This window comes from Nothoprocta perdicaria, unplaced genomic scaffold (assembly GCF_003342845.1).
Source record: "Nothoprocta perdicaria isolate Ctin4 unplaced genomic scaffold, notPer1 scaffold_75, whole genome shotgun sequence".
Taxonomy (NCBI): domain Eukaryota; kingdom Metazoa; phylum Chordata; class Aves; order Tinamiformes; family Tinamidae; genus Nothoprocta; species Nothoprocta perdicaria.
This window is the reverse complement of record NW_020456032.1, coordinates 1,791,921-1,816,519: the sequence shown is the minus strand read 5'-3', so window position 1 is coordinate 1,816,519 and position 24,599 is coordinate 1,791,921. Positions and strand designations below refer to the sequence as shown.

Genomic DNA, 24,599 nt, shown 5'->3' with positions numbered 1-24,599 from the left:
TCCTCCTCATTGAGCTGCAAGTCCCGTGCACCATGATGTCTGGTGTCAGCAGTGAGCAGGAACCTCTCCCTGGAAGGGGTCCAGGTATCGGTGTGATGGGCCGGCAACAGGAGGGGATGTTTTTGGAAAGCTGCACCAAAATATTGAGAATCTGCTGCTTCTTTTGAAGAGCAACATTCGCAGTGCGCAGAAAAGGAGCTGCTGTCCTTGCTTGATCTCTAGACTCCAAGGATGTCCCACCAGAGACCATGATGCCCCACAGGATACTGTGCGACTTGACAGAGTCAGGAACAACATCAATTCTCTTGTGAAATAAATGAAAAACTCACTTTTTTTCAGCTTTACTTTCTAACAAACCCTTCTTTTGCTCCTGCCCTAAACAGGAAAGGGAAATTTTACCACAAATAGAGGTGAAGAGGCAATATTGAATTATCGTTTCAGCCTGCAAGAGCATGCGGTCAATGTTGTCCTCAGTGGGATAACACTGAAGTTGTTTTTCCATGATGTAAAGATCTGTTTGGCTGCTTAAGGAGAGAGAGGGGTCATTGGGTGGTAGGGGACGGGCAGAAGATGGCATCACGCATGCCCTGGGAATCAAGGCCATCTAATCAGCGAGGAATTAGCCTTCATTGCAAATGACAACCAGTCTCCTCCAGGCAGGCAGCATCACTAGAGAAGGATGTTTACAACATGACATTTTCATGCACTAAGAGAAATAAATTAGTTGTTTTTTTTCAGTGAGAGGCTGTCACGTCTCTGCCTTTGAGACGGGGCATGACGCAGAGCTCTGTTTTCATTAAGACACGGGTCAGGGAAGATACTTCTGCAAACACCGCTCGGGGACAGGCGCTGTGCTCCAGTCTGACTGCTTGGGGACGGACGCGAGACACCAAATCCGTGGCAGCATCTCAGACAGCTTCCATGACAGCCCGGTGGAAAGCTCCATTCGGGAGCGAAGGGCCTTAACCCAAACCTGGGCTGCAAGATGAGCCTGAACTCATGCAGACAGACAGGCTGGGCAGGCCCAGGGCCACGCCAAGACGTCTGATTCCCCACGGTCCCTCCTCGGGGCTTTGGCCTTCTGATTTAGGGGGGTCTCAGTTCCCCTCTTGGCATCGCCCATGTCAGGCCCTGGCTTATGATCGAGTGGGGGCCTGTGCCGCCGGGGGAGGCACAACCACATTGACCTGGTGCTAACACGGTCCTCATCACCGAAGGCCTTCCTCTCTCTTGCTCTTCTAACAGCAGTAAATGTGCGCCCCACTCACGCTCTGCCAGGCTAAGCTCCCCAAGGCCCTTTCTGCATCCCTTGAAAGATGGGTACGATGGGAAACATCTTCTACCGCTGGAGCCAGGAGCACGTGCAGTGGCCAGGAACGGTTCAGTGTACCTTGCAGAGCCTCGCCAGGTGGCCCGACATCAGATTTATTGTCCCTACCCACTGATCAGCTCTGATTGGAAACCAGATGCTTCTGTCTGCAGAGGTTCTGCTTAACTTGTGCCACCACAGCAAGGTGGCAGAATCACAGAATGCTCAAGGTTGGAAGGGACCTCTAGAGATCATCTAGTCCAACCTTCCAGCTCAAGCAGGCACACCTACAGCATGTGGCACAGGGCGGCATCCAGGTGGGTTTTGAAGACCTCCAGAGAAGGAGACTCCACAACCTGCCTGGGCAGCCTGTGCCAGGGCTCTGGTACCCTCCCAGGAAAGAAGTTCCTCCTCACCTGGAGATGGAACTGCCTGTGTTGCAACTCACACCCATTACCCCTTGTCCTATCGCTGGCTACCAATGGGAAGAGCTTGGCCCCTTCTTCCCTGCATTCTCCCTTCCTGAACTTATACATGTTAATCAAGTCTCCTCTCCGCCTTCTCTTCTCCAGAGAAAACAGGCCCAGTTCACTTAGTCTCTCCTCATATGAGAGAAGTTCCATTCCCTTAATCATCTTGGTTGCTCTTCTCTGGACCCTCTCGAGAAGCTCCACGTCCCTCTTATACTGGGGAGCCCAGAACTGCACACAATGCTCCAGGTTTGGCCTCACCAGAGCTGAGCAGAATCACCTCCTTTGACCTGCTGGCAACAGGTCAAGAGAGAAGCCAGTGCCAGCACAGGGATCCCGGAGTGGGGAGCGACATGGGAGGAGAGGCAGCTCTGCCGGTGCCGGGGACCCACGGGGGCTTGTGCTGCTGTGTGGCGGCTGAATTTGGGGGTAGGGACCTCGGGGACACGCAGATGTCGCAGCATCCCCCTGTGTCACCCACTCCCAAAGCTGCATCCTGGAGCACCTCGCTGGTGTCCAAGGGTAAGCGAGCGCTCGGCTCTCACTAGTAATCCCAGCCAGGGCACGACCAGGGATGCTATAGAAACTCCTCCGAGGCTCCCAACAGCTGCGCTAAATCCCTTTAGTCCCAGGCAAGACGTTTGTTTACGGGGAGCCTAGATTTCATTACCCGCCGCTGTCTAGTACAGGCTGTCCGTGGCCTCGCGCCGCCCCGCCGGCCTCGCGCGCTGCCGCACATCAAACAGCCTTATCTGCAGCCTCTGTTTGTTAGGTCCCCGGCAGGAAATTGAGGGTTTGGGAGGTGGATTTTCCAAACTTAGATTGCCCCTTTGCTAGCAGGAGTTCGGGAGTTGCACGGGGAGCTTGGGGCAGGAGGAGAACTGCCCCTCGGGACGCAAAGGGAAGAGGAGCTGGCAGACAGAATGCCCCAAATGTCCCCTGATTATTGTGAGGCCTCAGAAGGCAAATGCCTCTGGGGATGGTTGGGCCATAAAGCAGAGATTACTTGGAAAACTGTCTGGATCGAACCCCGAGGGGAGGACAGGTAGAAGGGAGTGGAGCTGGCACCTGGAGGAGGGGGTCTCAGTGGGGAAGTGGGGGTCAGGCAGCCTGGGAACAGGGTTCAGAGGGACAGTGCCAACATCTCTGACCGGAGATGTCTCATCCAGACTCGTGAGAGGTGCCACATGTCCTCCTCGCCAGCTGGTTCCATGGATGATGCCTCCAGTTCAGAAGGGCGCATGAGTGCAGCCGGACACAACTCATCCACAGGAGATGCAGCTGGTAATTAGAGCCATTAATGAACCCATTAAATAAACGGGCCCTGGGGAGTTACTGGCGGGGGGGACACATTTGTCGCCCCCATGGCCAGGCGAGGCCGCGGGGCTGTCCCCGCTCCGCTGCCCAGGTGACACGCTGTTCCAGACAGAGGCGACACCGCGCGCCACGTACGGCTCCTCAATGTATGCATCAGGGAGGCCCGCGAGCGACGCGCTCCAAGTGGGGGTGGCAGCTATAGAAAGTTTCAGATTTCTCCTCTCACCTGTCGGGAAATCAAAGGCCGTTTGGATTTAATCTCCTGCCGGGGGAGAGGCGGCTTTAACCCTCTCGTGGGCAGGAGGAAACAGGCAGCGAGTGTCCCAGGCTCACCAAGCGGCGGGCTGGGAGGGAGGACCAGTGGCAGCCCCTCTCCTCTCCCGTTGTTCCTGGCTTCCCATTCAGGGCTGGAGCAGGGGGAACGTGATGCTTTCTCATCACCCCACCAGGCTCTGCAGGATCGGGAAGCCGCTGAGCACAGGCCACCCCCAGGGATGGTCTCCCTTGGGCTTCTCATCCCTGACCGCTTCCTCCTCAAGGGAAACTGGAAACCAGCGTGTGCTGCTGCCAACGCCGCCGCGCGCACGTACGCCGGGCAGGAACCCATGGGGCGGGAGCAGGAACCCGGTGCAGGGAAAGAGCACCCTGCCGACCCGCACCCGTGTCCTGCCATGGGTCCCCGCGTGGCACCCGGAGCTCCTTGGCTCTCCCGCTGGCACGGCCAAGGAAAAGGGAGGCCGTGGAGCTGCCGGTGCAGGGAGCAGCCCTGCAAGGGCTCCTCAGTTGCAGATCATCATGACGGTTCCTCATGGAACAGAGTGTGTTATGGGATCAGTCAGATGCTGAGGGGGTCAACATCAGGTAGCATCAACAGGTTTGCAAAGGAGGAAGAGGAGGACAAGATTTACATCACTACTCATGATCGGCTTCACCTTCCTGGAAGCCATGTGGGAGCCCAGCTCCAGCCTGGGGGCTTCCCGTGCTCAGGAATGAGGCCCTGCCAGCGGGAAGGGCACAAATCCCACCATGGTGGAGGGACGTGGTCTTAGCCTGGTTCCAGCTCAATGGATCTGCATTGCAGTGCTGCAGACCATGGGTTTGCCATGCCAGCTATTTCCACCAAAGGACAAGCCAGGCTATTTTCCAGCTAGGGAAGCAGCGCAGGCCGCGTGTGAGCAGCCAAACGGCTGATCTGCCCCGCGCAGCCGCCGTGGCACTGCCCGGTCGCGGCAGCCAGGACTTGGTGCCGTCGCACCCACAGCTTCCCCGCTCCATGCGGTCCCCTCCGAACCGTGACCACCGACACCGGCAGCCTTGCAAAGAGCACGTCTGGCTGCGGTGCAGAGCGGGCATTTGTCACAATAAAGCACATTTCGGTGCTCCACAGGACCCAGGCCTCTTGGGAGGACTCAAGTGCTCCTCTGGTTCCCACTCACGGGCAGTTGCAGCTGAGGGAGTGAGTCCTCCTGGAACAAAAGGAACGATTGCAAAAGATGCTGCAAAACTTGGCAGGACATTGAGACCTTCTGGGGCAAGCTCTAACAAGGGCACCACGTCCCTCGTGCCCCACGGCGTCGCCTGGCACAGAGCTGTGCACAGCAGCTAGCTCTGTACCACACACCCCGTGCCGCTGGAGGTGGCGAGCGTGCAGTGTGTTTGTTTGTGAAGGACCCAACACGCTTCTCCTTTTCTTAAGTGCTCCTGGGTCCAGCTGCCTGCCCTGGTCTTGGCCCATGAGGACCTGCAAGCAGCTCTTGAGTGTCCCTTGCTCCTAACCTGCAAGACCAGGTGAGAGCTCTGCCTTCCCCAGACCTTCTCCAGGTCGTTCACACTCCATCCCAGCTCCTGCAGCTCATTGTTTTCTTCCTTTGTCCTTCTTCAGGCCACTACATCTTCCCCTTGACCAGCACCTCAAGGCTATTTTCCCTCCCCTGCTTTCTCCAGCGCTGCCCTCAGCCTGGTGCATGATGTAGGGCTGGCTGCCCTACAGCCCTGATCATGGAGGCTGCTGAGCACACACAGCTCTCGTTGCGGCTCCGCTGCCTCTTGTAGCTGCTCACCGCGAGGTCCACGCTGAAGCCCGAGGGGTGTCTGCACGTGGAGATGATGCACCGGGGGCCGGCAGACAACCCTGCGGGGTGGGGACATGGCCAGAGCAGCCCAAATTGCACCAACCAGGCTGGGGGCACAGGCTGGTCTCCTGCTTCTCTAATACCCAACCCAGGCTGACCTACCAGGCCCTCCTTGAAAGCCCAGGATCGAGGCACGTTGTTCTGAGCACAAAAAGCAATGCAAAAACCACAATTCTGCAGTATATTTCCCCCCCTGCTTTCTTCCTTTCCCTCACTCGCAGTCCCCCCACATTTTGCTTTCCATTCTGTCAGTGGACATAAGCTAATATGGAATGAGATATTAATGCAAAAGGCCTTTGGAAATATTCATTGCTCATCTCTTAACAAGATTACCTCTGAAATCCTCCGTTGCTCTGAGGGAGATTTAAAACCTTTCAGGCTCTCCGTTGCCATAGCAGCACAGATGTGAAAACTAAAGGCAGACAATTGATGTGAAAAATCACTGGGGATGTACACAGCGGCGCGCTGTTTGCCAGCGCGACACAAAGGAAGGAGAATGCCTTATCGGCAACAAATGTCCTCGCTTAACTCTGTGTAACCTTTAAAAAATTTGGCTTCAAATAGGAGCAGCCTGTTTGCCTCTATTAAGACCTGCTCCAACATATGCACCCTGGGCAGAAATCAGCTGAATTACTGGCAGCTGCAGCGATACTGTTATTTTTTTCTGTACATGTGCCACAAAAGACCTGTTTGCTCTGCCAGGGCATCTCCACCACCAGCCGTGGTGACCTGTGAGCTCAGAGCGTAGCGACCTGAGCTGTGGCTCTCATGGCAGTACCCACCTCTTCTTCCTCAAGGAGGACCTTGGAAAACCCTCCAGATTTGCAGATTTGCTTGATGTTTCCCTATGAGCTTGGAGCTCTTTCTCTTGCAGGGGCCATGGAGCAGGCGTAGAGCCAAGATGGGGCAGGGGAGATGGTTCCTCTCGGCCATGGGTTCCTCCTTCCCCATGGACAATCATTTCTCCACCCACAAGAGAGAGGTGTTGCCTGAGGGTTAGGTTGAACAAAGCCACAATGCTCTTTGGAAGAAATCACCCATCAAGTGAACAGTGTGATTGTAACACCTGCTTCTCCAGACACCTCTTGAGAGCTGCTGCTGGTTGAGACAGGCAGAATCATGGCCTGGAGGAAATGGTGGAAAATACATTTGCTCTCGCTTGAAAAAAACAAACTCCCCTCTATCTCTGTCAGTCCAAGCACAAAGGAGCATTAATAAAGCTTCCTTTCAATTTACTTAGTAAGCAATTTATGGCTTTAGACAGCTATGGGCTCCAAAGTTGGCTAAGACAATCTGTCATCCCCTGCTTCCATCTCCATGCTTTGTTCTGGCAGCACCTTGGGCTCTTCATTCCGGCTGAATCTGATGGCACGCCAGGCTTCAACTATAAGCCCTTCCTGCCCCAAAACTAGATGAAAAGGGAAGATGGCCATTGCTTGAGAAAGAATGGACTCTTATTAAAAACAAAATTAAAGAATTCAGAAAAAATAAAAAGAAAAAGAAAAGGCATGTTCCACGGACATGATTTTAAATAATATTTCTAAGCAGCTCCCCAATTGAGCCATGAAGTGCCATGAGTTAGCTGATGTTTCTGCAAAACTATCCCTTTGCTAGTGCTGTTGGAGAGACCAACTTTCCTCTTCTGATGCAGACTCAGCGAGGAGATGCTCCAGCTTCCTCTGGTAAAATCTCTTCACTTGTCTCATAATAGGATCAGATAGGAATAGCTCTTAATACTGCTAAAATATGATCCTAATTGGGGAATGGAATGGCAGGAGTAATTCTTGTGAAAAGGCTTTTGAAATCTGTAGCATAAACTGAGCCAGAACTAAATGCTAAAATTGGTCCTTTGCAATGAAAAAAAAAAAAAAAAAAACAAGCCTAACAAAATTAGGACAAAAGTTTATCTTCAACTTTTGGACAATTTCCTCTGTATTTGCACTTTTCATAAATCAGCTTCTAAAACCAGTCCAGCAAGAAAAAGAAAAGGCGAATGCTGAGGAAACCCGCCCGGCTGGGGCAACCTGCATGTCAGCCAGGAGAGCTGCAAACGTCCCGGTTCTCAGGGAAGGGGAACGCTACACATCCTGCTTTTCTGCACCATAAATCAACCAACCGTTCCCCTGCAACACTCAGCGTGCCAAGCCTGAGCCCATGAGTTGAACCTCTCAGCCTCTTCCTTGCTCTGCCCCTTTCCGTGGGTCTGAAGCTCACGCCCGTTTCTCGGTGCTTAAGGTCTTTTCCTTGGTACCACAAGGACGAGCGTTTTTCACCTGGATAGGAGCAGGGATGGTTTCTTAAGTTTGGCTTGGATTGACTTGGTTTTGGCACCATGTCTGCAAGGATCAGCCCCAGATGAGCTGACTCCGAGGGATGGCAGCGCCTGTTCTGGACACCGTGGAGAACTTGGGCACTTTGGGTCTAAAGGACAGCACCAGTGTTCCTATCTTTGGTTGTTTGACAGTTGAACTTGGAGATTATGGTGCATAGTTTTCAGAAGGATCCTGCTTTTCCCTTGGGTCAAACATTTCATAGAATCATACAACGAGTGACAGTTCAACTTAGCGATCATGATGCACGTTTCTCAATGGAGAGCCTATTTTCCCCTCAGGTCAAATCATTCACATTAAAATTATAGAATGGTTGAGCATGTTTGCTCACTTAGTCTGCAAACACGTCCCCAGAAACACACAAATGTCAGAAACAACATCAAGCTCTCTGCCATGTCCATCCATGAGTCACCCAACAGGAGGGGGAGCTTGACTTAGCTCCCTTGCCGAAACTCATGCCAAGAATCATGGGTTAATCATCACGGAGGACAAAAGGGCAGGACGGCTCGCGCGGCGCGGGCTGCAAGGCTGCCAGCTCACCACCGCTCGCGGCAGCGGCGAGAGATGCGAGTGCAATGTAGCGCGGTGCTCTCCAGGGCTGGAGTAGCCTTCCAGGACAGCGCTCCGCGGATTGGCCCGGAGCACCATGCTCTCCTCCCTCCCTGCCCTCCCTCCTTCAGCACCCTCAACCCACGGAGATTGGACAGCGGGTGCCACATGGCAGAGAGGAACCGGGATAAAAGATGAGCTGGTCTGGGGGACCGTAGAGTCTGCAGCACCACAGCGGGGAGAAGTTTGCAGGAAGGTGGCGAGGAACTTTGCTGGACGCACAGAGGCGGGCGATTCGAGGCACGGGAGACGACGAGGGTCGGGCTGCCGGGGAGGAAGGACGCCAGGGCTATCGCCACCCCAAGGGAGCCCATCTGGAGCGCAAGGTGCGGTGCAGCCCGGCCCCTGGAGAGCCTCTGCGCAGCCATGTCGCTGGTGGTGAAGGAGAAGAACCACGTGCGCCTGGTCTTCTTGGGTGCCGCCGGTGTGGGCAAGACAGCCCTGATCCGCCGCTTCCTGCTGGACACCTTCGAGCCCAAGCACCGGCGCACAGTGGAGGAGCTGCACAGCAAGGAGTACGAGGTGTGCGGGGCCACCGTCAAGGTGGAGATCCTGGACACCAGCGGGAGCTACTCCTTCCCGGCTATGAGGAAGCTCTCGATCCAGAACAGCGACGCCTTCGCCCTGGTCTATGCCGTAGATGATGCCGAGTCCTTTGAGAGTGTCAAGAGCTTGCGGGAGGAGATCTTGGAGGTGAAGGAGGACAAGTTCCCTCCCATCGTGGTGGTGGGCAACAAAGCGGAGAGCGGCGGCGAGAGGCAGGTCCCGGCAGAAGACGCCCTGTCGCTAGTGGAGCTGGACTGGAACAGCCGCTTCGTGGAGACGTCGGCCAAGGAGAACGAGAATGTCCTGGAGGTGTTCAGGGAGCTCCTGCAGCAAGCCAACCTGCCCAGCCGCCTCAGCCCGGCCCTCTGCAAGCGGAGGGAGACGTTCCCCAAGGAGCCCATGCTGAGGCCTCCAATGAACAAGACCAACAGCTGCAGCGTGTGCTGAGGCGGGCGCGCGGGGCCGGCAGGAAGGCGCTGGCTGGAAACTCAGGTGGGCTGGGTGGAGAGAGGCACTGCCCCCGCCAAAACCAACCCTGCTCCCTCCCACCCCTGCCCTCCTCTTCCCCACCCAGCCCGTTGGGACTGGTTAGACTTGTAGACCAAAAGGAGGAGGGACTTGGAAGGGATGCTGGGGGCTTTGATTTGGCACCGGAGCAGCGTGGGGCAAGGATGGGGTTCCAAAGGGTGGGAAGAACACCTGGAAAACTGTAGATATGCCAGGCATGATGAGATGAGCGGGACAGGGGGCTGGGAACGCTGCTGGGGAGCACGTGCTGCACTGGGGCAATGTGAGCTCCCGGGGAGGGCAACTGCAGACGAGCGTCCCACGCGCTAGGAAGGGACAAGCCCTGGTCTGCTGCTGCATGTGTCGGGAAGCAGGGTCTGTGCAGCTCCATCACATCCCACCGGCCCCAGGCTCCCGTGTCCACCTCGTGCCCCGTGTCCACCTCGCCCCAAGCATTTGCACGTTCCCTATTTAGGTGCCAGCTCCGGTTACAATGGCACCAGTGTCCAAAGTAGTTTTGATTTTACACTTTAGGTAGGTGTGTAGAGCATGCGGTAGGGCAGTCTATGCATCTTGCTTTCTGTTTTCTACTTATATTTTTTTTTTCCAAGCATACCTAATAAACACGTTGTTGCAAAGCAGAGCTGGAGAACGGGTGGGTTTCTTGCTTCCATGTTTCAAAATGATAGGACTATTTGACACCCGGACCCCTTACCACGGCGTTTGCTTTCCCTGCTTCATGTGCCACCCGTATGGGGAATATCCTGGCAGGGGTGGCCACATCTCCAGTCTCCTCCAGCCAGGCGCAGCACCGGCATCTTTACCATTTTATCCACTAACATTTTATCAAGCAGTGAGTAACTAAAAATCAAACAGCCCCTCCGACATCCAAGAACAAAACAGAACAGCAGCCGTTAAAAGACTGCTGAGCTGCTGAATTAAAACCATAAACACATTAGGAAAAGCTAATCAAAGGGCTCACACACGGAGGCAGGATTTTCCACCCTTTCCCCTGTGCTGATTCACCCTCCCTCTTGCGCAGCCCGTCTATGCCCAGCACTTTGCTCTGCAGCCACACAGACCTAATATGAACATTAAAATCCTGCACAGAGCCGCCCCAACGTGCTCCATACCCCTTGGCATTACCCTGGAGCCGGGCAGCTTTGGGTTCAGTGGTTGAAAAGCTGGTACTAAAGTACTGCAGGCTCCTGTCCATGCTGGTGTCCCCATTAGGGGGTGCCAGGGGTTGCACAGCCAGCCCCTCACCCTGGCATCGCTCCGGATGCAGGCAGGGCTGTTTCCAGGATTAATCCCTGGTAAAGGACAAGGCCACTGGGTGCTGGTGCCTCTGCTTCCCGCCTGGGCAGGATGGGAAAGGCGACTCCCCATCTCCCAGTCCCACCTCTCCCATGGCAGCAGCTGTCCCATATCCTGGTTTGCTCCCTAAGGCGAAGGGCAGAAAGCAGCACAACAGGCAGGGTGGCACAGTCACAACAGACAGGGTGGCACAGTCACAACTGACAGGGTGGCACAGTCCCACCTGTGTATCTGCTACTGGGGGGGACAAGCCCAGCAGGGAGGTGGGAGCCCTGTGGGGCCCACGAGCTTGCAGGACACATCCACGGCAGCGCCGAGCACCAGGAACTGGAGCAGGCTTGGGATGGCAGCCCTGGAAAACAGTCGGCAGTTGGCAGGAGTATTTCCCCAAAGCCATCTGCAGTGTGTGAATGCTTGGGGTCCCTCTCAGCTGTCCCATGTGCTGAGCGCATGGTTGGAGACCCTCAGGGTTGGAGCACGAAGGTTGGGGACCCTCGGGCAGCGCCAGCAGCCAGCGCTCCGTGCCCAGACACACGGGGAAACCAAGGGGCTTTTCGGTACCAGCTGCGCAGGCCCTGCCAGCGCCCAGGACCCTGGGCAAGGGCTGCTCCCTGTGGGCTCCCGTTCCTAAAAGCAGGGCGAGGTTGCCCTCTCCCGGCTCTGCCTGGGCCTGCCGAGCCCCTGCTCCGGACCCCCAGGTACTGCCCGGGAGCGGAGGACAGCGCTGGAGGAAGGGGGGACTCCTGGGCAGGGGGATGGGACGGGGGACACGGAGCCGCGCGCCCAGTGCGGATCGAACCCTGTGCTTGCACCTGGAGTGCTGCAAAGCTCTAAACTGTTGGAGCAGCCTGTGCTGGGAGGCTCCGGCAGCGCCCTGTGCCGGGCAGCCTGGAGCGGAGGGCCCCGCGAGCCTCCCTAGGGAGGGTCCTGCAGAGGGGAGAAGGAGGCAATGGTGCCGCAGTCCGGACAAGCCGGACAAGCTGCACTGCGGCACCGTTGCCTCCTTCTCCCCTCTGCAGGACCCTCCCTAGGGACTTGTGGCTGCACCAGGCACTGAAGCCGCTGTCTCCTCGTGCTGCTCCTGCCCAGGTCCAGCCCCGACACGCGGCGATGCCTTCCACCCTTCGGGGACATAAGGAGGCTCCGAGGAGCGGGACGTGCTGGGGGAGCCTCCACTTGCCACTGGCTCCGTGCCTAAGGACGCGGCCGCTCACACGGGTTGATGATGGGGGGACGCTCTAACAAATACAGCAGCCAGTGCCCCGGTCGTGCTGTCCTGTCCGAGATGCTCCAGCCTAACTGGATGCTCTCAGGCTTTTTTCTGTACCAGGAGCCGGGTCCTGCAAGGAGGAACCCTCCTGCGCAGCAAACCTCGGCCCGAAACCCGGACGAGCGAGGCCCCCGGGCTGCGCGAGCACCGGGCCCGATGCTCCGGCCGAGCAGGAGCCCCGGCCGCCGCTGCAGCCCCCGGCCCGCCGCAGCCCAGCGACCTCGCCGCCCCATCTCGCGGCAGGAACCGGCCACTGCAGCTGGGGACATTTTGTGAGAAAGAGCCGCCTTCTCCCATTTCGTAACCGCAGAGAAGGGGGACAGTTCATGAAGGCATCAAGTGCCTTTCATGAGCTGGGAGGGGGCGGAATAGGATTTATTATTTAATTTTACAAACTGTTACAGAAAGAGGATTGGGTGCTTTTTAAGGTGGCTCGCTTTCTTCTTTCCTGGAATCAGACTATGAAGCCATTTATGTGTGAGTAAAGTCTTAGATTGCAAATTCGAAATGTGCACAGAATATTGCTCTTGCTGTGGAGGTTGCAGGGATCACTGCACCCCAATAACACCAGCTTACCCCGCAGGAGCTGCAGCTGCAATGGGGAATTTCCTTCCGAGGTGAAAAAGGAAGCCAAGCATCGACCTGCCTCAAAATCCAACCTCCAAGGTCTCATGGATCTGCACAGTGGAGGAGTGGGGGGCAATGGGGAAGAAGCAGCATTTGCTTGGACAGATTTACAGCACTTGGCCTACAAGTGACCTTCCAAATGACAAAAAACAGGGGCTGAACATGCAGAGAATATTTGCTTGAAATAAAAGGTTTATTTTTTCAACCCCAAATCCCTACATTTAGGGGCATAAATGAACATGAATTTGTAGCGTGCCCTGAAGAGGCTGTTGCAGACAGGTAGGGCCAGGATGTGCACAAGGGTCTGCTCCCATCTCGCCAGCTGCTGTGGTGCCTGTTGCCTGACAAGCCCCTGGAGCTCCTGCCCTGGTCACCAGGACACCTCAGCATTCCTGCACCCAAGGGCGCCGATCTCCAGCCGGGCACCCTCGGATCTGACGTGCAGCAGGAATGAGCTCGTGTGCTTCAATACGGGTTCAGAAGAAGACAACTGACCTGCTCTCTGGAAGTAGCCTCTTGGGAACCCCTCAGTGGTTTAGGCATCCTCCAGCAAGCCTCAGCACAGAAACATTCCCCAAAATTCTCTTTAACAGTGAGAAAATTTCAGACACTCAGTGAAGAGAGAGCAGGAGCTGGGCTGGCAGAAACAGGAGGACCCATCAGCTGCAGGATACCAAACCAGGGCACCCCCCAGAGCCGTGATGCCCACATTACTCACCAAAGATCACCAGGTTTCCATCGTACTTGCTATAAACAAAGGATGTGCTGGAAGGAACCTCAGTATCAGTGTAGTCTGAGCAGACTACAAAGAAACAGCCTATAGATAGACAGATAGATAGATTGAATTTATTTATTTATTTTTTAAGTAGCTATTCTCTGATCCAAAAACCATCTGCAGCTCACTCCTAGACCTGACATTTGGGAAGAATTTCAAGCCCAGTCTGCCTTCTCTTACAGTTGGAGCTTGTGTCCTGCTCTTCTCCTGAAAATGCATGCTGAATGAGAAAGCTCTACTAGAAAATGCACATCTTGGCCACCAAAACAGGCAGTGTCAACTGCAGGAGGTCTCTTGCTAAGGAGAAGCTCAGCATCTGCTTTATGTAAGAAAAGAGGGGTTTATTTTTCTCCAGAAACCTGGGAGGCCCAGCTTGCTGGCCATGGTTCTCCCACACTGCACAACCAGCATTAAACTAGAATCTCTTCAAGGTTCAAGCTGAGACCTTGTTATTTTGGGGTACATTCTCTTTGCTTTCCCTCTCATCCACTCTGCTTGCCCTCTCTTATCAGTAACACAAGCAAACCTCCCTTCCTTCTGGTCACTCTATACCTCATATTTTATCTTAAAATGGCTCAGTGTCTTACTCTTCATCTCCACGGGATGAGGAAATTATTTGGAAACTTCAGACCCACCCAGGTTACTCTATGACTTGGATTTCATAGACTAACAGGGAGCAAGAAATGAAAAGGTGGTTCAAGGAGAGCTTATAGTGTCAGTGCTTATACTTTCACACTAAGAAAGCCATTAAAAAAACCCATAGTTTTCTTGCTATTGCAGAAACCTAACGCATCTACAGCCAAACAAAACTGCAACTAGCTCCTCATGCCTACCTGGGAGCTCTCGTCCCTGCCTTCCCTTGCCTTGTTTCCCTGTCCCTGCTCATCCCTGAGACCGGAGGCATTTTTTCCTACTCCTTTGGGGGACAGGGAGTTGGACAGGTCATTAGTCCTGTAGCTAAAACAACAGGACTTGCTGCAAAACAGACCTTCTTTCTTCTCCTTTCTCCTTTCCAACACAGTCCATAAATAGTTCTCACCTCCTCCAGGGCATCTTTCCAATAGAGTTAGTGAGCAAAAAGATCAGGGAAAATGGTTAGAAGTGTGGAGCCATTATAAAGGAAGCTGGCTGAGCTTTGAATTATGAACTTCATTCTCTGAAGATAAATAAATAAATAAAAAAGAACACTTTAAACAGTAATTTATTTGATTTCTGCGCAGTGCAGCTCAGGGTTGCTCCTCAAGCTTTGGGGTAGGCAGCGGGCAGCACCACATCGCGTGGTTGTGTGGCTCCTCCAAGCAAAAGCAAGATGAGCTTCCAGCTTGCTGTTTTAGACCATTGTAATAACCCTGAAATCGTGACTGCGCTGGGACCACGTTTTCATCAGAGAGGATGTGCAAGCGCCTTGTTTCTAAAGCATGGGGCAGCAGGAAGCCAACGCGGGGGGCACACGCAGCGGTCGGACCCTCCGAGCGGATCAAGCGGTGGTGGAGTGAGCGACGTCTTGTGGGCAGCATTGGGATGGGCACCGGAGCGCGGTCTGGCCGCCTGCCCTGAGCAGGAGTTAACCTGAGAGAGAGGAGCACCCGCCCGAGGGAGACCCGGGCTCCACTACAACACGGGGCGCGCGGCTGAACTCCTCCCTCAGGATGCTATGGTGCGCCCTGGCTTTCCCGAGCGCGCAGGGCCTATGGAAGAGCCCTGCTTGGAGCGAGGGGGGACATGAGAGGACACAGGTCTGGCTGCTCCCGGAGGCATTAAGGTTTAGTGGGAATGTCGCTGTCTCCGAAGTGACGCGAGGAGCTGGCAGAACAGTCCAGGGAGCGGAACAGCCCCGTGTGGTGTGGCCAGGCCCGGCGGTCGGGCCTCCGTGGTGGCCTTGGGCCTCCTCCGTGGGCGGCAGTACTGGCCGAGCGGGCAGCGTGATCCCCGCGCCCCACGCGCTGTGCCGGGAGCAGCCGTGCGGACAGCAAACACTCGGCAGCGCTGTGGGAACACAGCCGAGCGCGGCCCCACACGCACAGCGAGCAGCCGCCTGCACACGAGGCCTCGCCACGGGCTGCCTCACAAAATGTCTTCTCACAAAATGGCTTCTCCCTTCCATTTCTAGGCTCTGCCAGCCCCAACAGTTGTTAACATATACAGAAATCCATATGCATTTTTTGTTTTGTTTTAATTAAAACGTTGTTTCACATACACAATCATATACTGAATTACCAAGAACAGCAAAGTATTTTTGGGGCAGAAGCAGCAGAACAATCTGCTCTGCCAGTGCCACCCACGGACTAGACAAGTGACTGAGGAGGAGCTCAGCGGCGTCAGACGCTTAGCGAGGAGAACTTCTCTTGGCCTGGAAGAGAGGGAAGCCATGCAGTGAAAGTGCTATGGAAGATACAGTAAATGCAACACACATAAAAACACAAATTCCCAGGAAACGTTTTCTTGTGACGATTCTTGAGACATAAGGATCACCCTTAGCTTTAGGTGCTGTCTTTACAACTTAAGAAGTATGTGTTATCATTAAAGCAGAAAAGTGTATGACACAGAACATAATATCAAAGCAAGCACTAAAAGAGTTTTTTTTCTTTTTTTTTTTTTCTTTTTTTTCCCCAGAGCTGTTATTTCTATCAGTTCACCAAGGGGGATGCTAGATTTTGAGAGCACATCTGGTTTACATAAAGCCACCTCTACGAACCTCATGGAAGACAAAAGCTCCCGATAGCTAAAGCTCTGCAAAGGACTCGGATGTCTACTTAAAATAAAAGCCAAGGACACCAAAACCATTAGGCTTCAAGCAAATCCCAAGGAGGGATAAGAAAAAAGGCCACAATCTCTCTTTCAAGAATTCCAATATAAATGAAAAATAGAGGGACAGGGAGGGAAGGGAAAGGGAAGCAGTTCACAGTAAAACAGAACAAAACAATCATTTTAATACTATTTAGCCGTGTAATTTTGGGGCCAGAAAGCTGGTCTGAAACCACCCCACGTAGGAGAGCAGATCACCACTGCGAACTGCCTCCCCCTGACCCAGGTGTCCATGGCAGGTTTTCCCCCTTCTCAAATGAAGAGGAACAAGCTCCACTGTGCGCACCATAAACCGCCGAAAACCTGGGCCCAGAGTCACGGGCATCGCCATGAAGCCACAAGAGATACAGAAGGTTTTATGGATATATAGGTTTTTAGGAGGTGTAACGAGGAGGACTAAAGTCATCGTTAGATAAGATGGAACAAGGCTGGTCCATCCTCCTCCGCTCACTCGGTGCCTCACCCCTGTGCTCAGTGCTCCCCAGCGTAAGCATCTCCCTTGACTTTCAAGCCTTAAAGCCCAAACTTCGAGTATTTTATGTGACATACTATATTTAGAGGCAATTTGCCCATCTCCTAGAAATTTAGTCCGTTTGGATTCAAGAGACTTCTTGGTCCAAAAAATGGGAGCTGACACAGGATGACTGCAGGTTTGATGGACCCATCGCCTCCATGCACTCGATACTCAAAGCATCAACAACTTGCCTACCATATTGCTAGAAAAAGGCAGGAATAAATGAGAAAAAACTTCACTACCACACCAAAACCAACAATTACTCTTCTTATGCATCATGATGCTAGATGCGATAGCCAAAGCATCAACAGGACGAGCTTAGGAGAGCACATTCAAAGCACGTGGCTGCGCTTGCACGAGGGCTTTGCCTGGCTGCACAATAAAACTCGTTTCGATATTAGAAGTTAAACCTGCTCCGTGACATATTGCAGCAGACTTAACAGAAACAATTTTATCATCCCCTGTAGAAAAGAAAAATACACATTATTTGAACAGCCAAGAAAAAACTGCAATTTATTAAGTTTCAAAGAATCTTCGTACTCTTGAAAGCAACTTTCGGTGCATGTTCTTTTAACAATCACATTCTATGAGGAGAAATAACATTAAAAGCCACATTTTTTTTTTTTTAATCTCAGAGTTACAGACATATTTAATCCAAAAGGAAAGGCAAAAAAAAAAAAAAAAAAAAAAAGTTCCCCCCTCCCCCCAAACAGAAATTTCAACTTTCATTCCCAATTTTAAAATACCAGGAGTTTTTCTACAACTCAATGCTAAACTTCAGCATGGAAAATTGTATGTAAACACGCACATACACACATACATATTTTATATAAGAGAGAGAGTGTGTGTGTGTATATATATATATATAAAATATATATGTAGGAGGCGTGTAATGGCAATGAGATGCAATTACTCTGAGGAAAGGTTATTCAGCTAAATACACTACTAAAACTTGAGAGAGAAAAAAACAAGTCTTGAACCCAGTTTGTGCATAGTTCATGATCCTCTATAAAACCAGCTTTTGTTAATTTGCAATCTTGCAGGACCCTTTAAATCTGATAAAACCATTAAAAAGCTAATCTTCCAAAACAAAACAAAAAAAAAAACAAAGAAAACAAAACCAAAAAAAGTAATGCACAAGTTTCCTGATCCAAGCAGGCAGGGAGCACAATGTTCATATATTTTTTTAAAACATACTCGACATGTATGTTATTCCATTGTCTTTCTTCCTTTCAAAACAATCAAAACATTGATCTTTTTTTTTTTTTTTAAACATAAAGCAATTTTTTTAATATATAAAGCACTCTTCAAACATCTATTTCTTTTGAGTCCATTATTTGGTAAATATGTAACTGCTACACATTAGATTAGGTATTTTCTTCTTTCTTACTGTCTTTTTTTTTATTTTTTTATTTTTTATTTTTTTAATAATATCTTCAGTGCTAGGAGTTGGGTTTTAAAAATACATGAAATGGTGTGGAGTTGCTCCTCGGGAAACCCGGCTTTCCTGAGACATCTTCCACCATGTGCAAGATAGTGATCACAAAGTTTTCGCCACTTTGACGAAGAGGAGGAAAACAACAACAAAAATAGTACACAGCAATGGCCAAAGAAAAGAATAATACAACAACACTGTTCAATCCCAGAGCTCTGAAGTAGCATATCTTCATTCTGAAAATAGTTTTCTTTACGATGGAAGTCTTTTTTTTTTTTTTTTTTCTTTTTTAATTCCTTTTTTTTTTTTATGTTAAAGTTTGAAGGAGAAAAAAAAAGTCTGTAAACAGGTGGGAGCCAAAACTCCTGGCTCCTCCAAAAGCAGTCAAAACCTATGTCCAAGTGCTTGTTTCTGTTCCTGCTTGCAAGGGAACTATCCATTCTTTACAATTATCTATGGCCACAGTTCAACAAGAGTATTTTTTTTTTCTTTAAACTTTATATTCCGAATGGAAAAAACGGTGCAATACTCCGGTAATAATTTTCTTGCATTAGTCCACAATAAAAAGCCGCTAAAGGTAGATATACATATTATTCTCCAGAGATACACACTGTAATTTTTAAAATGCGATAAGAGTCCTTGAGTAAACATTTACACGTGAATTGTCGCCGGCCCCTTCTATCAGTTTGTTTCTTTTTTTTTCTTTTTCTTTTTTTTTTTTTCATTTTTCTTTTTAGCATCATAGGATTAGCTACAAGAAGGGCTGCGGACACTCAGTGCAAAGTTAGAAGCTAATAACAATTAAACATTTGACCAATGAGCAAACAAAAAGCATATACTGAATAAAAGGAAAACAAGAAATTCACACTTTTTCAGTTAAAACACACGCGGCCGCACGCACAAGCACACGCACACACACACGTCTGTCCCAACAAAACATATAGTCCGGAACTTAAAAAAAGAAATCCTTAGAGCCTGTTATTTTGTGTACTGATGCCAACCTGGAAGTGTAATAATTAGACTTAGAAAGTGTTCACATTTTGTTATTGGCCTGCTGGATTCAAGTATATTTGCATGTTTGATATGTTTTTTTTTTTTTTTGTGTATTTTTTTGTGTTTTTTGTTTTTTTAAACTTTTTTAGATTTTGGGGGGATTAAAAAAAATGCCATGGAAAAAAAAGTCATGAAAACAAGGGTAATGTGCATAGGCAGATCCATGGGAGTAGTGGACACAGAGATACCCCGACCGCCCTCCCGCCCACCCCGTGCCCCCAGTTCAACCTGTACAGGCAAAAGTCACTGTTCAGATTCCTTCCGTGTCGGTACCAACGCTAAATATCACACTTCACCCCTTCTGATTACTGGGTCCGCCTCCGGTAATGTGCATAAGAGTCACAGGCTCATTTTTAAATAGGCTTGAGTTCCCCCCAACCCGCCCCTCCCCAGCCCGTGTCGACAAAATAACCCTTTCCAGCCCCAATTCTGAAAAGTGCCCTTCATGATAGACCTATTCTAAGCAGCTTTTAGACTCGGTTTGTAAAATATCACCGTACGAACAGGAAAAAAAAAGAAGAAAAAAAAAAAAGACGACGTGAAACAAAACCAACCAAACAAAAAAGCCACTGGGGTGGGAGGTGGAGGGAAAGGGGAATAAAACGTGTCGCTAGCACGGGACACTGACCAAAACCAGCCCATACTGTTGCCTTAACAGTTCACAAGGGCTTCTGCAGTCTCAGCTTCGATATCGGACAGAGGTACTGAAAAAAAAACAGGGCTGCCAGTCTCATCTGTTAAAGCTGGGTTCTTCGCCAAGCCCGGGACTGGAAAGGGTTACGATGTTTTTTGTTTTCTTTTTTTTTTTCCTTTTTTTTTTTCTTTTTTCATTTTCATATTTTTGTTGTTGCTGTTCCGTTTCGTTTCTCTGTTAGTGCTGCTGATTGTGCCTTCCGCCACGGGGCCTCTGCCGCCGCTGCCCTCCTAGATGGACTCGCCGCTGAGGAGGTCCCCGGGGAGCAGCGTGTTGAGCGGCGTGGGGCTGCCGATGACGCGGCCGTCGTCGGCGCTGGGGGGGCCCCACAGGCTGCTGGAGTACTGGGGCACGCCGCCCCACAGCAGGTCGCTGCTGCCCTTGCCGCCCAGGCAAGGCGCGGGCCAGTGGCTGCCGTCGCCGCGCACCAGCCCGTGGGCGCCGCTGCCGCCGCCGGAGCCCAGGCGGCCCTGGCCGCCGCCCGACTGCCAGCCCGACGTGGGCGGCAGCGGCTGCCCCTGTGCCAGGAAGCGGTTCACCTCCTCCTCGCCGGCGAACTCCGCCAGGATGGTAGTGTTGCCCAGGACGCACCTGAAGGGGGGAGAGCGCAGAGGTAAGCGCGAGGCGGCCATGGCGCGCTGCCTCCTCATGGCGGCCGGGCGCCTCAGCGCAGGGCTGCGACGCACCCGCCTCCTCGCGACCAGGAGCCTCCCAGGGACCCCGCTTCGCACCCCAAACCCTCAGCTCTTCCCCTTCACGTGCCCTCCCCGAGTACATCTGGGTATTCAGATCCTGCAACAGATCCAGGAATGTGTATTTTAAAATCAACTGACTAGATGAAGAGCTGCAAACTGACTCATGCTTCAATGCAACTCACTCTTCATCCTGGAAAGTGGAAGGCTTTTTTTCATTTCTTGAAACCTCATTTTTCTCTAGATTAATTTCTATGCGCTTGTATAGCAAGTAACAACAGTAGTTTATGGCTAATGAAATGGGTGCAGCATCCCAAGAACCTAGCTCTTATTTTCATCCCAACAATCTAGCTCTTATTTTCTTCTAGCATTTATTTTGCAACCCAAAAACTTCTAAAAACGAACGGAAGACAAAGCCATATGCCACTTCCCACTGGATTTCCTAGTTCAGTCTCACAAGTGCATAGTATGAAACTCAGAACATATGTATTAATGATGACACTTTTGCTGAAAAAAGAGCTGGTTTGTAAGCAAGCACCAGCAATGTTTGAGGAGGCTCTGGCCACCATCTCCTGATTGCAGTCTCTTGCTGGGTTGCCATCAACAATAAGTGTCTTTTCCTAGTTTGATGATGTCAGTAACTGCTTTCAAACCAATTTTGAAGAACACTGAAATTAAAAGCAGTGGTCACATGAATTTACTGCAATCATACCACAGTATACCAGCTGTGTTATTCCTTTTCATACAAATCTATCTTCCCTTTTGCTGGCCTGGACTGTCTAGATGGCTGAGGAATTCCAGATCCTCGCTACAGAAGTGCTTGAGGCGCAGATCCTTATACAGCTCTCACTGAGGTCATTGTATGTGCAGTGTCCTGCAATTACTTGATTCCTCTGTGCAGCTCTCTCATTAGGCAATTTCCAAATTCAGATTAAACTACCTAGTGATGAGTTCTGAATCTCAGCAAACAAATAATTTAAAAAGTACATTCTGAGATGTAACTGGCTTCGTATCTAAGGAAAGACAGGGCAAAAACGTACATATGCAGAGACTTTTGGGCCTTGGCTGCCTCTTCCTTGGAACTGTATCGGACCACAGCGTTCCCTTGGGTCAGGTTCAGGTGGAATGTTATTAGAGGGCCATGCTGCAAACACAGTGTCCGCAGTGTGGAACCATCGATCTGGCAAGAGAGCAAGGACAAATGGTTATTTGCATCTTTGTGATTTTACTTGCCATGCTCACTAACCAAACAATTCTAAAAGCAAAGAAGTGCACCTAAAAGAAAAAAAAAAGATCGTTCTACAGCATCACTTTAGCTACAGACTGTCTTGGCTGAAGTGAGACATCTTGTCTTTTCAAGACTTCTCTGTACACAAAATTTCTGGTGATACTAGCATTGGTGCTACTGGTGATACTAGCTGTATTTATCATATAAAGTCTACGGATAAGTCAAATGAAAAATGAACTGTTCATAAATATAACATTTTTTTTTTCTAGATCACTTTGGATGTCTGCATTCATTGCTTTCGGGCTTATGTTCCTCCTTACAAGTGAAGGATTCTGTGGGGAGGATGAGAGGATTCGACAGACTCAAGAGATAAATCCACAGGAAAAAGAGCTTAAGTCTCTGAATCTGCCTTAAGATATCATTCACTTCCAAACTTACACACATGCATAATTCGTGTACAATGAATGACTAATTACATACTCCTCAAGTTCCCATTTGGCTCACTCTGTAAGAGCTTTACCGATTCCCCGTAGAAGGCAGACACTCATAACAAATGTGGAATAATGTATTTTCCTTTCAAATAAACTAAATGGCCAAGGTTGGTAAGGGTTCTTCCAACAATTTCTTAAGTATAAGAAGCTTCTTTTCATACCTAGCTACATATAATTGCATTTACCTGGGGTGTGAGGTTTCGAAGAACCAGCCAGCTGCTTGTTCTTCCTGAGCTGTCAGTACTCCATGCAGAACCTACAAAATTGCAAACAAAATATTTTGCCATGATATAGGCAGCACATGGCAATAAGGAAACTCATCTGGAACTGCAACACAACAGAGCAAGCGTAATTGCTACCGAAAACAATTTAACAACAGTTACCCCCATGCTGATTTACGGTCTTCTCTGAAATGAAAGGTTGCTGGATGAAAAGTTATTTCTGTTACATTTAAAAGATCTGTAGCATTTTTCGTATTCCCAAAGTAGCGACTGGAAAACAAGGTATGTCACTGCCACAAACTGCATCTGCAGGTTACAGCAGAGTTAAATTGGAAGACACCTTTTAAAAGCTATTCAGATGTCCAAGCCCAGATTGCTGCTTGCTATTACGGGTTTTTATAGCACTGCAGCGCTCTGCTGTTCTGCCAGTGATACATTACTGTGTATGAACGTTTTCAAAACAGATATTTCCGCACTGACAATGTTCTGATTAAAGATACCAGGATACAACCGGCGAAACCTGCTTTTCCAAGCTCAGTCTGGTGTTTTACAATGAGAACTTGAGCAGGCTTGACATTTATTAGTGGCATTTGAAAAACCGCAGTACTTCTCCAGTCATGTGGGTGACCACACTCAGGCTCCAGAGAGGACGCAGGCACCAGCACTATGTGCCCACCAGGTGGGGTTTTGATGAGAAAAGCAGGCTGAAAACTATGAAAACCACACAAAAAAATGGCAACAGCAGGGAAGAACATTCAATTCCAAGCTCACTGAGGCCAGATTAATAAAACAGCTGGATAAAATAGGTGGAACATTTATTTTGGAGCAGATAACACTCTGTAAACAAGCATGATACATGTTGACAGAGCCATATTCATAATTTACCTAATTTGTAAATAAACAAAATAATCACACCTAAAGAAAGAGACTGCATGAAAAACATAAGGCAATCCTCAAGTCCTAAATGCTTCATATCCATGCCAACAGATCCAAAAGCTATTTTTAAAAGTTAACTGAATGGAAAAAAAAAACCCTTGGTGGAGTGAAATTATTTGGCAATTCATTGGTAAAATTACTAATATGATCATCTGACTGATGATACTCCAATTTATATCCTATCCTATGTAAAATAAATGTATGCTCCATCCTTGAAACAGATGTGATCTTGCTTATATCGAGCCTCAAGTACTTGCAGCCTAATGCGAAACTTCGGGGTGCTCCCCTGTGCACCCCAGAGAATGAACGTGACCAACTACAAAATGAAGACACTGCATTAATAGAAAATACAGAATTGAGACGTACCGGAGGAGTAAGAGCTGGTCCAACCCAGCGGACTGGCACCCCAAGTAGATGATGGCTTGGTGTTGGTTAAGCCTGGAGGTGGTCTTGTAGGAGCAGTAGTGTTTCTGGGTACCTTCCATAGTTCATGGGATAAAGAGGCTTGCGTGTGAGAGATCGGGCCAGAGGACCATGTCGACTTGATGTCTGACAATTTACCTGCAACAGAAAAAAAATACGTGTATTGTTAGTTAGCAGCCAGGGTTTAAGCTAAATAGGATGGGTAATCTTCAGGCTTCTGCAACAACTGTGCTTTTTCCATCTATGTAGGAGAGAAATGGAATAAAAGACAAAAATCCTACTCCCACTGAATTTATTATACTACTGTCTACATGTTCAAGTAATTTGGTACACTTTTTAGACTGTATACTTTCATGTAAAGTCCCCTTTTTTCTACCTCCTACTATTTCTCTTTCTCATAAAGACTGGACAACAGGAAAAAAAAAAAGACTAAAGGATAGACTTGAGCATTTGAAATCTAATTTCATCGAAATCAAAAACTTCAAAATTCTCTCTCTCATACGTTGAATGGAATTTAACCACTTTTTGTACTCAAATTCAGAGCCTTCTAAAATGAGAGAAAAACATGACAACAAAAAAGCACAATTCTGCATTCAGAGCTTCACACAAAACAAATTTCCAAAAAAAACCAATTTACACATACTGAAACAAAACCCACAGAAACACCTGACCTCTGGATTTGCACTCCTCTTTCTTCCTTGTACCAACACATGTTCTGAAAGTAGAGTCCAGCTGCCTGGTCACACCACATTCCCACTGTCACTACCACCAGCAGCCCACAGGTGACCAGAAGGGACTGTGATGAGTTGTTGTATTTATGCTGGCCCAATGCCTTTCTGTCAGCTGCAGCAAGGAATTTGGTCTGCCCAAGTCCAAGATGCAAAACTGAGTTATAAAT

At 50.0% G+C, this 24,599-nt stretch overlaps 1 protein-coding gene and 1 pseudogene across 6 annotated transcripts in view; one reads left to right on the top strand and one right to left on the bottom strand.

Annotated features, from left to right (window-relative positions):
- Positions 1-8,533: 8,533 nt before the first annotated feature.
- On the top strand, positions 8,534-9,423 carry LOC112957706 (annotated as a pseudogene).
- A 10,405-nt stretch (positions 9,424-19,828) lies between these two features.
- The window catches only part of TNRC6C (trinucleotide repeat containing 6C), a 49,783-nt gene continuing 45,012 nt past the window's right edge, over positions 19,829-24,599 (bottom strand). For all 6 annotated transcript variants that reach the window (XM_026051377.1, XM_026051380.1, XM_026051379.1 and 3 more), the window contains 4 exons: positions 23,645-23,839; positions 22,307-22,377; positions 21,443-21,582; positions 19,829-20,301 (listed from right to left, as the gene is read on the bottom strand). In XM_026051377.1, the coding sequence (XP_025907162.1) occupies positions 19,941-20,301; positions 21,443-21,582; positions 22,307-22,377; positions 23,645-23,839 (767 nt within the window). In that variant the 3' untranslated portion in view covers positions 19,829-19,940. The remainder of the gene's footprint in view (positions 20,302-21,442; positions 21,583-22,306; positions 22,378-23,644; positions 23,840-24,599) is intronic.